This window comes from Colletotrichum karsti, assembly GCF_011947395.1.
Source record: "Colletotrichum karsti strain CkLH20 chromosome Unknown Scaffold53, whole genome shotgun sequence".
Taxonomy (NCBI): Eukaryota; Fungi; Ascomycota; class Sordariomycetes; order Glomerellales; family Glomerellaceae; genus Colletotrichum; species Colletotrichum karsti.
In genome coordinates this window covers 15,434-28,400 of record NW_024065953.1, presented here as the reverse complement: position 1 = coordinate 28,400, position 12,967 = coordinate 15,434, and the positions used below count along the sequence as shown (strand labels likewise).

General features: G+C 55.9%; 1 protein-coding gene across 1 annotated transcript; it reads left to right on the top strand.

Moving 5' to 3' along the window:
• Positions 1–9,980: 9,980 nt before the first annotated feature.
• Positions 9,981–12,810, top strand: CkaCkLH20_11972 (DENN domain-containing protein; the record flags this gene model as incomplete). The annotated part of the gene is made up of 3 exons (XM_038894686.1): positions 9,981–10,370; positions 10,427–11,683; positions 11,734–12,810. 3 exons carry the CDS (start codon positions 9,981–9,983, stop codon positions 12,808–12,810), a joined length of 2,724 nt encoding a protein of 907 aa, XP_038739943.1.
• Positions 12,811–12,967: the final 157 nt, after the last annotated feature.

Here is a 12,967-nt window from a genome sequence, read left to right as displayed (position 1 = left end):
CATCCCGGGAGTTGACGACCTGATGCACGGGACGGGGACACACGGGCAAAGTATGGTATCTCACAGTAAAGGGTACAACTCGCCCAGCAACATCAGCAGCAGCAGAGCAGCATCATCAGCACAGCTTGCCATGCATCCCTATCGCGAACCCCGGCTCTTGACATGTGAAAGTGGTTGTTCGCCCCGCCATGTGGTCGAGGTGGAATAAGAAAAAGAAGGAAAAAGAGGGGCCGGTCGACGACATCGGTACCGGCATCCCGACCTTTTTCTTTCTCTCTCTCGTGATAATTATTCGACAATTACCTGATGCCGCGACTCGATGACATGCGATTCAAGTCCGCAGTCCAAGGCCGGGTTCATTTTTCCTATTTCAGGTGTTTCTATGACCTGGTTTCCCGCGCAAGGGAAGGTTCCCGCGGCCTACATAACATTCCACAGAAAAAAAAAAAAAAAAAGGGCCAGGTACCTACCTCCAGCACTGGCAAGGGGAAGGTCCTTGCCGTCAGGTAAGCTTCTTGTGCAGCCGCTTTTTTACTTCTATTCCTCCCGCAAAAGACACGGCATCTTTCGTTTCGCTGCTACCTAATTAGACAATCGAATGGCGACGAATGGTTGGATCGGACCATAGGTCGCGCGTCTCGCACGGGAAGGATGGAGGAGAGAATGCATGCACGAAACGCCTGCGCTTTGCTGCGTCTGAACGGCTCCCCAAGGCTCGTCATCATGTCGCCATGAGATGGTATCACTGCACACCAAGCCTTACGACAGAGACGAGGAGGAGAAGAGCCGAGCCGAACTCACGGCCAATTTCTCCTCCCCGTCTGTTCACCCCCTGGTCAATGTCGAGTCGCCGCCCACCACGTATGCCGTGGCCGTGCCTTATCTCAGAAAAGTCCTCGAGGCAACTGTTGATCTGTGTCCCAGAGAACGGGAAGACGCTTTCGGTCTGTGTGTGAGTGGGATGGCAGATGAGGAGGCACGGAGGCACGAGGGGGAAGGACGGGAGAGGGTGTCGACACCTTGAGGACGGCTCCCTCGTCAGGTACCGGCTGCCAACATGGTACCTGCCAGCTACAAGTCAGGCGAACCTCACCACTTCGTGACGCTGCTTGTCTCCTGCCATGTCCGTCCCGTTGCCTCAATCCCCATCCTTCCCGTCTCGTCTTACTTGTCGCATTGGAACAGTCAATGTACTGAAGTAGGGCCACGGATGGAGGGCTACTGCTCTTGCGTGCGCCCCCCGGTCGCGGGGAGCCGTCCTGCCTCGATCCAATTGGCCCCCTGCCTTTAGCTTATCGCCTTCACCAACCCCAAAAACCTTATCACGGCGAGATTTCCCAAGCCAACGTCTGCGCTGTCCTGCACTACATGCGATAGCGCGATACCTGTGAGGTATCACGTCCATCAAGCCCGGCTCTCAGGAACTGTCGATCTAAAAGGGCGACCAAACCACCCTGACCTTGATAGCCCTGTGGAAGCGCGCTTTGATACCATGCTACGTTGGTCCGGTCTTCAGCCCGGCTTCGCTCGGGGCCTCTCTGCGTCCCCTTCCCTTCCACCTTCAATATCCGGTCTAGTTGGCGACGCCACAGGATCAAGTCTCCTGCGCTGTTTCCCCTCCTCGTCATCTAGAGTTCGACCGGAGCCGCCAGCTGAGAAGCCAGCTTTCATGAGATTGAGTATAATATACGCCGCGATGCGCCAGAACCCTTCCAATCTCTCTCGCCTTTCACGAGCTTGCTCTGTCGAACCCCTGAACCGGGGAGGAGATAGAGATCACCTCGTGAGAACTGGGTGCCTTTCTGCCGCGGCTCCCATCCTCATCCTCCATCAAAAACGCCCCATGCTCGAGTCGTCTGGAAATGCCACCTCGGAAGCCAAGGCGACGAATGAACTCAGACTCCTCTCGTCGCCACTTTGGCGAAAAAGTACTGCTGTGCCTGACGACCACTCATGCCACGCCGTGCTCTCTCTTCCAGGGTAATCAAATCATCATGCTCGTCTCTCACGACTATCATCGGACAATTTCGACGTGATAGCGGCACTTTTCGGTGTGACCCCTGTCTGTCCCCCCTGGGCTTGCAGCTTGATAGCGGCTTGCGGTTCCCACCGCACCACTGCACCAGCCACATACGCCCACATTCACATGCCAGACAATGTCTCACCATCTTCCTGCGAGGGGAACTGCACCCTTCTCAACGTTGAGGTTGTGTGCTTGTCATCCTCCACCCACGCGCGTGCCACTGATCTCATCATTCGCAGCCCGCAGACGTGATTTCGTCGTCCTTCCTTGGTCAATTGGGCCGAACATGTCTGCAATGACAATTTGCGGGGACGAAACAATACGCCGCGCGTTCTATTGCAGAAACAATTCCTCGCGCTCACCGGCTGCATGTCGTTGCATCTCGTGTCTGCAGCATATTCTTTCTGCCCGCACTTTTCGTGATCCCGCGCGGAAAAGATGATACCGCGAGGAATCGGATGTAATCATTGTCTCAGGAGAGACATGCAGATAATCCAACTGCGGGTAGTTCCCTTCCGCCCGTACCATCCACAGTCATCCCTTAAGATGCCAGCACCCGCAGGTTTTTCTCGCTTCTGTTTCTTTCGGTTGCCAATTCCGACGAGCAAGTCGTGGAGGGTGACAGACGCGAATGCCCCTGCGTCGGTCGCGCGGCAAATCAGCGGAAATAGAGAGGTGTGCCATCCATCCCAATCGTTGGAAAGGGAACTTTTGAGGACTCTTATTGCTTCTTCTGCAGCAGAAGGGCGGGGAATCGCCACCTCGGCGAAAGAACGACGTCAAGCTCCTGATTGAGATACGGCAGTTGTCGTCGTCGGACCGAACAGCTGTTGCAATTGGCCAACAACAGCCGAAGCAGTCGCTTTCACGTCCGGATGCGGTTTCGGACGCCGGTGTCCCTCCCGGCCAGATGTTCGGAAGAGTGCGGGGCAAACACCGATACCCAGACCCGGAACCCGGTGAACAGCCCCGCTTTTGCGGTACCCGGCCCGAGGGCAATCCCGAGATCAGTTCCGGAAACGGGGTTATCCGAACCCGGCGAAGGGTCCCAAGATACACGTATGCCGGCCGGAAGACGGTCAAATGATCTCGGAACGAGACACGATACATGTTTCATCTCCCGTTGGCCTCAGCATGTTGTTGTCCGGTCATGATGATTGGTTTCGACGTCGTAGGCGCCAGTCTTCTGAACAAAGAACTTGACGCGCCACAGTGTTCGTTCTGCCGGTCCCAACAACGTGTTTGAGGAAAGACCAAGATTCCAGAACAGAAAAAGACCCTGGGGATGATGCACATGCTGAACAAAGCTCAGACAAAGAACCAGCTCGATGATCGCTGACGACTTGAGGGAGCGGGATCGATGAAACGGTTGCGGTTTGCCATCATGAAAACCCAGCCACCACAAAACGGTTCTCCAGTAATCGGATAACGAAACCCCAGAGGAACGCCGGCCCATTGACACTGGTTCTCTTGGAAAACGGTACTAGCAAGCGGTATGTCCGGCCGCTGCACGTGGCGATGGAGGAAGACCCGCGGGGCTTTCGCCACCGGGGTTTCCTATCGGCGACGCCTCTCCCCAGGGCGGTATAGCACGTCGGGTCCGGCTGAGAGGCGGCGCGGCACGGATTGGTGCCAAAACACACACGCCCTCCAATCGCCGACCCGCCGGCGTTCCCCGGTTGAGACCAGCCGAGCGCCACGCTGAGGACGAAGGCGCTCCGAACGGCGGCGACGGCGGCTGACGGTTGCCAAGCCTCGTGGACCGGCCATCAAGGACGAAGGACGACTTATGCCAGCGTATTTGGGTTGTGTGAGGCCACAAGCGGATACTCTGGTAGATACGCGCCCCCCTTCCCCTATGTCGTGCTTCGCATCGCCTCAGACGCTGGGTCAACAGCCCGTCATCCAGGGATACAAATTTTCGGCAGCCGGCCCAGCGGGGAAGAAAATTGAATCGATACATCAAACGGCAATTCGAGGTTTTGCCGGGGGAGGGTGTTTGCTGACGCAGGAACACGAGGCGAGGTTGACGAAATGTTGTCGTTGGTGACAGGTCAACCCAAACCGGAGCGTACGGCGTCCACTTATCATCAGCTCGGGCACCAAAAGTAGCAGTCAGCCGAGGGATACAGGCCAGGGTACTGCTCGAACGAGATAGAAGGCCGGCTGAGGAAAGCCATGTTGGGTTTCTATCGGGGGCTCGGCTGTTGGCAGCGGCCAATTATTGATTGAATCCTGTTTTATTTCGGGATTTCCATGACAAGACTGTCCCGTGTCGTCGTAGGTTACTGTTAGGGGGCTTCCACCACATACGTAGTGTTTTCCGCGGCTTCTCTCACCGCCGTTCGACAGCAAACTTCATCTAGGCGACGGACTGTGCGCCGGTTCCTTTCATTTCATCGAGAGCTGGAACTGTCGACGCACTTCGATGCCTATTGAACAGACGGTTTTGAATCGACATTGCTTGATGCCGGGCATTTGTGTAAGAAAACCGTTGGACCGGGGCATGTTTTAATAACGTGCTCTAATATGGGAGACTCGAGACGGATCCGGTTTGCATGCGGCTCGTCCTGCTGGGACCAGCGCCGTTGGTGGTGGTGGTGGTGGTGATTGCTCGCCTGCAGTGATGGTGTGGTGCTGACTGACGAACGGTACCCGGCGCGTGAAACAATTGGCGAATCCCAGAGCTCGGACGAGATTGGCGTGTGTTTGATCGCGTCAGCTTTTGTGATTTTGATTGCTTGGAGTGCGTCTGCAGGTGATGGGAACTGCAGCAGTAGCAGCAAGTTGTTACTGCAGCTGCAGTAGAGTTGTTTCCCGTGCCTCCCTCCTGCAGCTAAGACGGTGACGGGCTCCTCATGTTGGTTGGCTACACTGAGAGAGCCAGCCCAGGAACAGTTTTTCTGAGGAATGGGGCCGTATCACAACCGACCAGCTTGATCGTTGCCGTCAAGCGATGACAAGGACAGGCGCGCCCCAGAGCAAGCCTGCAACTAGACGACTGTTCGAGCGTCAGATAGAGAGACGGGCAGCGCCCGAGGATCGCAGCTGAGTCGGAATTGATTAACCGCTACGCGTTGCTGGATCAGTCATGCGAATCCCTCAATCAGGAGCCCGCGAGATGGGACAACGATCAGGGCTTCGGGACAGGTGCTCAGATCGCGACAAGGTCCAGCCCGCCACACTTGGGACGTGCAGTTGCAGTGCAGGTGACAGCGGCCTGAAGAGAGGGGGGGGAGGGACCGATATCCGTAGGATACACGAATATAGATGAATTCGAACAACGGGCTCGGGTTGGTGGATGGGGGCAGGAAGAATACTCCGAGCCAAGGTGGGAGGGCGCCATCCCGCGGGTTCCCAACCACGAGGCACACAAGATTCCGAAAATGCAGGAAAACACTGTGAGGTTTCTTGAGGGGGGTGCCACGAGTTACAGATCCACGGGCTGCTTCGTTTGATGCGGAGCATTAAGACAGGCGAGAGGTCTTAAGACGGGCGAGATATCCCAAGCTGCCTCGTGCTCCGTACAAGTCAACCGCTTTTCCCAGAACTTCAGGTCAAAGCGCTGAGTGGGCGACGCTGGGCTTCCTTCTGCCACTTCATTCGCAGCGTTAACGAGCAGGTCGGGACCGCGGCGGGCAGAAACTCGACAATGGCGGAGTTGGGAACGTGAGGACGGGATAAGCTTGCTTGCAGAATGGATTACGCCATGCCGTACCGCGGTAGAAAGGACCGTGTGAACCGCCCGCCCACAGCCCGAGCTCGACGCCCACAGCCCGAGCTCGACGAGATCGCGGCGTGTCGAAGGGTCATCCCGACGGAAAGAGTCCACAAAATGCAAGAAATTCGAGATTTGCATCTTGGTACGGACAGAGACTGTTTGTGCGTCTGTGGCGGATAAGGTGTAGGAGACAAGACACGGTCGAAATGGTTAATCATCACTCTGGTGGAAGTCTGGGCGACGCCAACAGGAACAGACGCTGTCCCCTGCTGTGACATTGTCTGTCAGGCTGCCAGTCTCGACAGCATTCGACGGATGTTTCGGTCCCCAACACCTTATTTGAATAAAGTAGGGAGCAGATTTCCACTCCGCAAAAGATTGGACGATTCGACGTGAGGCCCTTGGTTGGCGGATTGCAATTGACGAACCGCGCTGCTAAGTACCACGGCAATGGTCTCAACTTTTGATTGTGTACTTGCCTCCACCGTTGGCCGATGGTCATCGAGAGATCGCCGTCAATTTGCAGCGTAATCAAGTACAGATACGGAGTTTTTTCCTCCCGTGGGGCTGCCATGTTTTTCTTTCTTTATCGCACCCGATCCTCCTTTTTTTACTCAAATCTTCTGCGCGACAGCGGCATGCTCCTAGGACGGACCCTGATGAAGAGAGCGATGAGTCGCGTCGTAGGACTCTGGACATCGCAGAGCTTGCTTGCCAGGATCCACATTGATGTGCCGCCCAAAGTCAGGCCCCGGGTCTGATGGCAGTAAATTCGGAAGAATTCGCACTATGCAGCTGCTAGTGTCCAAGTTGGCTGACGAAGGTGATGGCGGGCCCTTGTATCGGCTGCACAGTAGTATTATGAGCCGGGGCATGGTGATATAAGGTATGGCCACACGGATCCGTCCCCTCCCCAAACACACAAGCCTCTGTTTGTGTGGGATGCTATGCAGAAGCGGCGATCCGGGTTCGTCGAGGTTTCTTGGGTGTGTGGCCGAGAGAACCCAGACGGGCCCAGAGGCAAGCACCGGGCTTCAGGGACAACCCGTGTAGTGACGATGGCAACTCGGGGAGTCGGGGGGCGGTTGATCGTGAATGGGGCTTGAGCGCTTCGGCAGATGATCTTTTTCGAGGTTGAATTCGTCATCCGGCTGGAGAGGGACAGTAGAAGGTTGCATTCTTGCGCGTATTTTGGACGATGGCGACAATGCACGCTTGGATGCATTTTGGCATCTCTCATTTGCGGGTGCGACACTGGATTGAAGTTGCTGGCCTGCGCCGCAGGTTTCTCGTATGTCTCCCGTCCAGAGGCCTTCACCCCGGTGCGACGTCGACTCATGTAGCGACAGTCATGTGTTGGGTATATGCGTCCAGAGCACGAAGTACTGCGGTACATGACACGCTGCGTGCTGGAGGAAAAGCACAGGTTAGCAGTCAGTAGAGTGAGAGAGTGGATGAAAGGTAATTAGACGCGTAGTGTTTCTGCAATCGAGGAGGTGATGTGACGATCTGGCCGGCCATCAGCAGCCAGATCAGCGCCGATGGAGATGTACTGCGTAGATGCTGATGTTCCGTCCAAACTCTGAGGCGTTCCAAGCGCACCGTACCGTCGAACGCGAACGCCGTCAGTGCCTTCCAGTTCTAGTCCCAGCGCATAAGGTAAGAACGGAGTCTCGCTCCCAACTCCAAGGCTCTTGAGTCTTGACCGGAGGAGTGGCAACGGGCGGCGCGAGGCCATCTCTGGGACCTGGGTTGCTGGGGGAAGCGAATCGAGGCCGAAAAGAGACGGGTGCAATCGTTTTGGGCCCGTAATTCCAGGGCACAGATGCGAGGTCAAGACGACAGAATTTCCAAACGAGACTGACAATTTCCCTCATCAGCATCCGGTGCTGAACGGCGGCGTCTGCCATTGGCTGTGACGGGCTAGATGCATGGAAGACAAGCGGAGCTCAAATTTAGGGGAGCGACCAGGGATGTCCAGGCCCTTGTCATGTGCGGAGCAAGGACCGTCCTGGTTTGTCAATGGTTGGCCTTTCGAGAGTGTGGGTCATTGTCGTCGACATGGAGGGGCCCCTGCGTCAGCAGATACGTACCTACGAACACCCCGTCGAGAGATGAGAGATGACACTGAGAGATGGACAAGACGCTAGCACCTCGAGCAGAACCTAGCACCTGGCGCTAGCACTTCATCTCTGCGGGCTCCCACGAGTCTTTCATGTCTTGCCTGCTTGAGGTACTGCGTAAGTGTCGACGAGATTTCGCTGCAATTGGCGTCGTGGTTTTGAACGTGGAACGCCTCTTTTCTTTCTCTGCCGGGATCAACGGGCGGCGGACGGAACGGCAGAGACAAAGACGCGGACACGCGACAGCAACCCAGGAAACAAGTCTACGTTTCGAGCGCCATTATGCTGTAAGAGGCTCGTTTCTTGAGTTGCCTTCTCTTGTAAAATACGTTTACTGTTAGAGCTTAGGTTGATTGTACCCATGTTCTCAGTACCTCTTACTCATATCCGTAGGTACTCTGTAAGGTAGGTACTCAGTAAGGTACCATCTGCTGCAAAGAAAATACTGCCGGCACATGGGCGGCCCGTGCGCGACTTCCTTCTCTGCCGTTCGTTCGGTCCATGGTGCTGACGGGATATCTTCTGTTTTCTCAACTTCCATCCCCAGCCCGTCGTCCCGTTTGGCGTACAGATGTATCCGTAGTACCGGATGTTTTCTGTTTTCCAGAGAAAGGTCGTGACCGGTACAGATACGGGCTAGGAACATTTCTTGCGGAGCCACGGGAGCCTCTACTCGCTTGGCCTGTTGTTGATCGACCGTTGCCCTTCCCTTCTGCGCGTGGGATTGGGTCACATTATTTTAGAAAAACGAACCAAAGACAAACGGTTCTTTTAAGTCTGCTAATCGCTTACCATAGTACTGCCTATCGCTACGGATACGATGCCGCTACCTACCTTACCTGCCTTTATCCGTCACCTACTATTCGGATCGTGAGTATACCGCGACCGCATATGAGTACCCAAACACTAGTCGCGGTCGCAACGAGTCTCAAGTCACAGACTCCCGCGCAAGTTGCAACAGCAAGAGTCAGGCCCCCTGATTTCTGTCCCCATCTGCCTCCCAGAAGCCATGAGGTTCCTTGTGCTTGGGTGGTGGTTGTGGCCGCCCCCTGCTGCAGCTGGAGGTCCTCAACTTGGTCTAGTGCCCTGAACCTCCCCTGGTCGAATAGTGGCACCGTAACGCTGCGCTGCATGCCCCTTGCACATCCGTCCATGTCCCCCGTCCCTCCATCTGCGAACGCTTCTCTCGCCCTTCTTTTTTTCCCCCCCCTCGCTGCTGCGTGCTTTTGGTATATGGGGCCTGAATGATGTACCTATCGCGACAAGTACTCCAGCTGGTGGGCAGACAGAAACCATTTGTATCCGTACCTACTTACATGGACTATTGCAGGAGCTAAGGTAGGTACATGCAGCACAGTACAGCCGCAGCCCGGTCCGCTCTCTACCCAACGCACTCGCACTCCCCCAGTGCCATTGCCATTGCCATAGCCATAGCCATTGACCACTGCTCTTCCGTCTGACGGTGACTTCCATTGTTTGTTCACACTTCCATTCCTCTTCCAGCTTCGCGTCCAGTGCTTGGTCCCTTTCGCTTCATCCTAGTCTGCCCACCAGTGGCACACCCACGATTTCTTGCCATCGCCTCTGTCTCTCTCTGCCTTCTTCTCCTTCTTCTCCCGCACGCCCTCGCCTTCCACTTCCCCCCCAAATTCGTCTTATCCCGACACCCCCCTTGACCACCCTCTCCTTTTACCTGAACTACCTCTTCTTGTCTCGTCTCCGTTCTTCCCCTTCTCTCCCTCCTTTCTTGTTTCTTCTCTCCCCCCACCTGTCACCGAACAGTCTGCCAGTCAAGCAATCCGTCTGCGCCTGAGCATCAACTCTTGCTCGACCGGACCAGACAATCGTCGTTGCTCCCTCCGATGCCATTTCGAATGGCGGCCCTTTGAGTAACTCTTCGACCCGACTCTTCCGTGACGAGAGCTTGCTCTCCTGGTAGCCTGTCTGCCTTCTAATTCATCGAACCCGATTCCAATTCGGCTTTTCTTTCGACACGCTGGACAGCTCGTGGCGAACTGGAACAACACCGACCAGATCGCTTTTACATTCCCTCCCGACCCAACTACACAGCTCGAACCGGTTTTTAAACAGACGATAATTCACTACCGACGAAATGGCGCCTTCGCTGCACGCACACTCGTCCTTTACCCGGCCCCGAACCGGCGATCGCGATGGCCGACCGGTCACTCGTGATCAGGCCGATAGCAACCTCGTTATCCCGAGCCGTACCTCTTCTCTGCACTCGCGCATCACCCAGCCGATCCCCTCGACTCTGAACGCGAAGCCCCAGCAGCGGACCCCGAAGACCCTCACCCACGCCTACATGGTGTGTGGTGTTGGCAGAGAGCCTTCGCAATGGGTCAAGGCACCCGCCCTCGCTCAGGGAAAGATTGGTCACATGAAGGGCGCCGTCGGTCAATTCTGGCTGCCTGAGATCCTCGGAAGCAGTCCTAGACTGGAGCAGGACAACGAGATTGCCAGGTCGTTGCACGCCGCCATGCGGGTTAGTTGCTAATCTGGACCCGAGGATGTGTAGAGTTTGTGGCTTACATGCGATAGGCTTGCTTTCCCCACGACGTTGAGATCTGCACCGGCCGCAGCCAGCCTCATTGCGTCCACCATGCTTTCGTCCTGCAGCAGGATTCTTCCCACACTCTGTACGGTATCTGCCTTCGCGTCTGGTCTAGAGCCGACGAGAAGAGAGCCGAGACAATTCGGGATTTGCGCAAGAGAACTGAGCCCGACTACTACGACAACCCGGATGAGACTTACTGGATCCCTTACTGCTTGTCGTTCTTGTCTCGGTACCCGCTGTACAACCTGCTCGGAGACTATTTGCGAGGCATGTGGATCCACTGGAACAAGGCTACCAACTTGTTTCACGCCGAGGAGGTTTCTCGCATTCTCAGCTTCCCGGCTCCGAGGCTCAACGACTTGGTCCGAATTGACATGAAGGACTATGCTTTGTGCTACCAGTTTCCTTCTTCCCCGACCGGCTTCCAGAACTTCGCCATGTGGCCGTTGTTCACCTGTCTGTCCATTCCCAACATCGTCGGTGTTGTCGAAGCCGCCATCTCTCCCACGCGCCGCATCATTTTCGTCAGTCACTACCCTGCCATGCTTACCATGGCCGCGGAGACAGTGCGATACTGCGTTCGCGTATACGAGTGGAGTGGTCTCTACGTTCCCGTCGTGCATGCTCGTCATGCCAAGGACCTAGTCCAGGAACCGGGCCCTTACATTCTCGGTATCACTGCCGAGTGCCGCTCTCTCTTTACCGCCCCTACCGACGCGCTGGTTGTTGACCTCGACCGCAACTTCGTGCTCACTTCCAGCCCTCCGACTGCGTTGAACCCTGGCCAGCGCAACAAGTTCGTCACTCGCCTCACCCAGTCTCTCAACGGTGATGTCACACCTTCTGGCGTTCCCCCGCATCTGCGGTCTGCCTACGGTGGCGGCAAGCTTGTTCCGGCTGGCCAGATTATTGTCATGCGTGGTGAGGTTGAGTCTATCCAGGACCCCGAGTGGTGGAATCAGGATGCGGTCATGACGGTCATGGACCACGTCTGCGAGAAGATGGGTCGCAACACGGGCATTAAGGCTGTCTTCGGTGGCTCCGTCAAGAAGCCTCTGATGACCAAGGTCTCGATGAGACATCTTAACGAGATTGTCCGCGAGAGGAACCAGTACTCTCGTGATGCCCTCGAGGCCTGGCAAGATTTCATCAACCTCAAGGGTCGCATGGACACGGAGCTCAACAAGGTTACGAAGCGCAACAACTACCTCAATGAAGAGCTTGAGAGCTGGAAACAACAGGTTCGTTGGCACTTGGTCCTACTTGAAGCAATCATGCTAACTCTTAATAGTTCCTCAAGTTCCAGGCTTTTGCGGAACAGCTCACCAAGGAGACGCAGGATCTCAAGGTCAAGATTGAGACTCACAAGAGGGAGAACAGACGTCTCGCCGGTCTTATCGACCAACAGAAGGATGACAACTCTCGCCTCAACAACCGTCTGGGTGCTACCGAGAAGCAGCGTGATGATGCTCTTGAGGCTCTGGTTCTCCAGCAAGAGATTGCTGAGGAACTTGAGCGCGAGCGTAAGCGCAACAAGAAGGAACTTGCTGCCCTTCAGCACACCAACGTCACCATTCTCAGACAGCGTGACGAGGCTCGCCGTGTTGTCCTCCACCTGCGCAGCCTCATCGGCGGCCAAAGCCACCACATGGAGCACTTGGTGCAGTCTTTGACAAAGCCTGACGATCTGGAGCGTGAGCTCGAGGACGGTTTCGACGCCGAGGAGGTTGAGACCGATGGTGTTAGGGACGCCGACGCGAACCAGGCCCGCCTTCTTTCCGCCGCCGCTCAAGCCAACAAGAGGCTCTCGACATCAAGCTTCAAGGATGTCGCCGACCGTCACTTGAAGGACAAGACTGATGCCATCGCGCACATTATCAGAAACATTGCTGAGCAATGCCAGGCCGCAGTGGAGGGACTTCAGATTGCCCAAGATGCCGAGCTTGATGAGCGTGCGGCTAAGCTTCGCGCCCAGCGCCGCCGCAGCAATCTGTCCGCTGCCGGTCAGAGCGACGATGACCACGACACCAGGTCGAATGCGACCTCTGAGATGGGAGAGGACAGCCACCTTCACCCCGTCTCTGGGAGGACGTCTAGCATCCCGCCGACCCCAGACCTGGTCCCCAACAGGAGCAGCACAGCGATGTCATTCGCGTCTAGTGCGGCTACCCCCGAGAGGTCAAGCCAGCAGTACATGATCCGCGACGATATCCCGACCAAGATCGTCGAAGACGATGAGGACTTTGAAGATGAGCGTAGCGAATCCGAGTCCATGCCTCAGCAGCACGGCACTGTCGGCAAGCACACCGACAGCCTTGTGCACAGGCCATCGGGCGCCCGCATCAGCGCTCTGGGCGGCACCCGCTAATCGCTAATCAACGGTTGATGGTGGTCCTAATTTTTCTTTTTTGAATAGGAGTCAGTTACCGACCAGAGAGGCTTCTATTTCACTCTCTGAGTCGACGGGGAGGACGATTTACCGACACTGTGCATATATCTTTTTTGCCTTATACCTTTTTGCGACT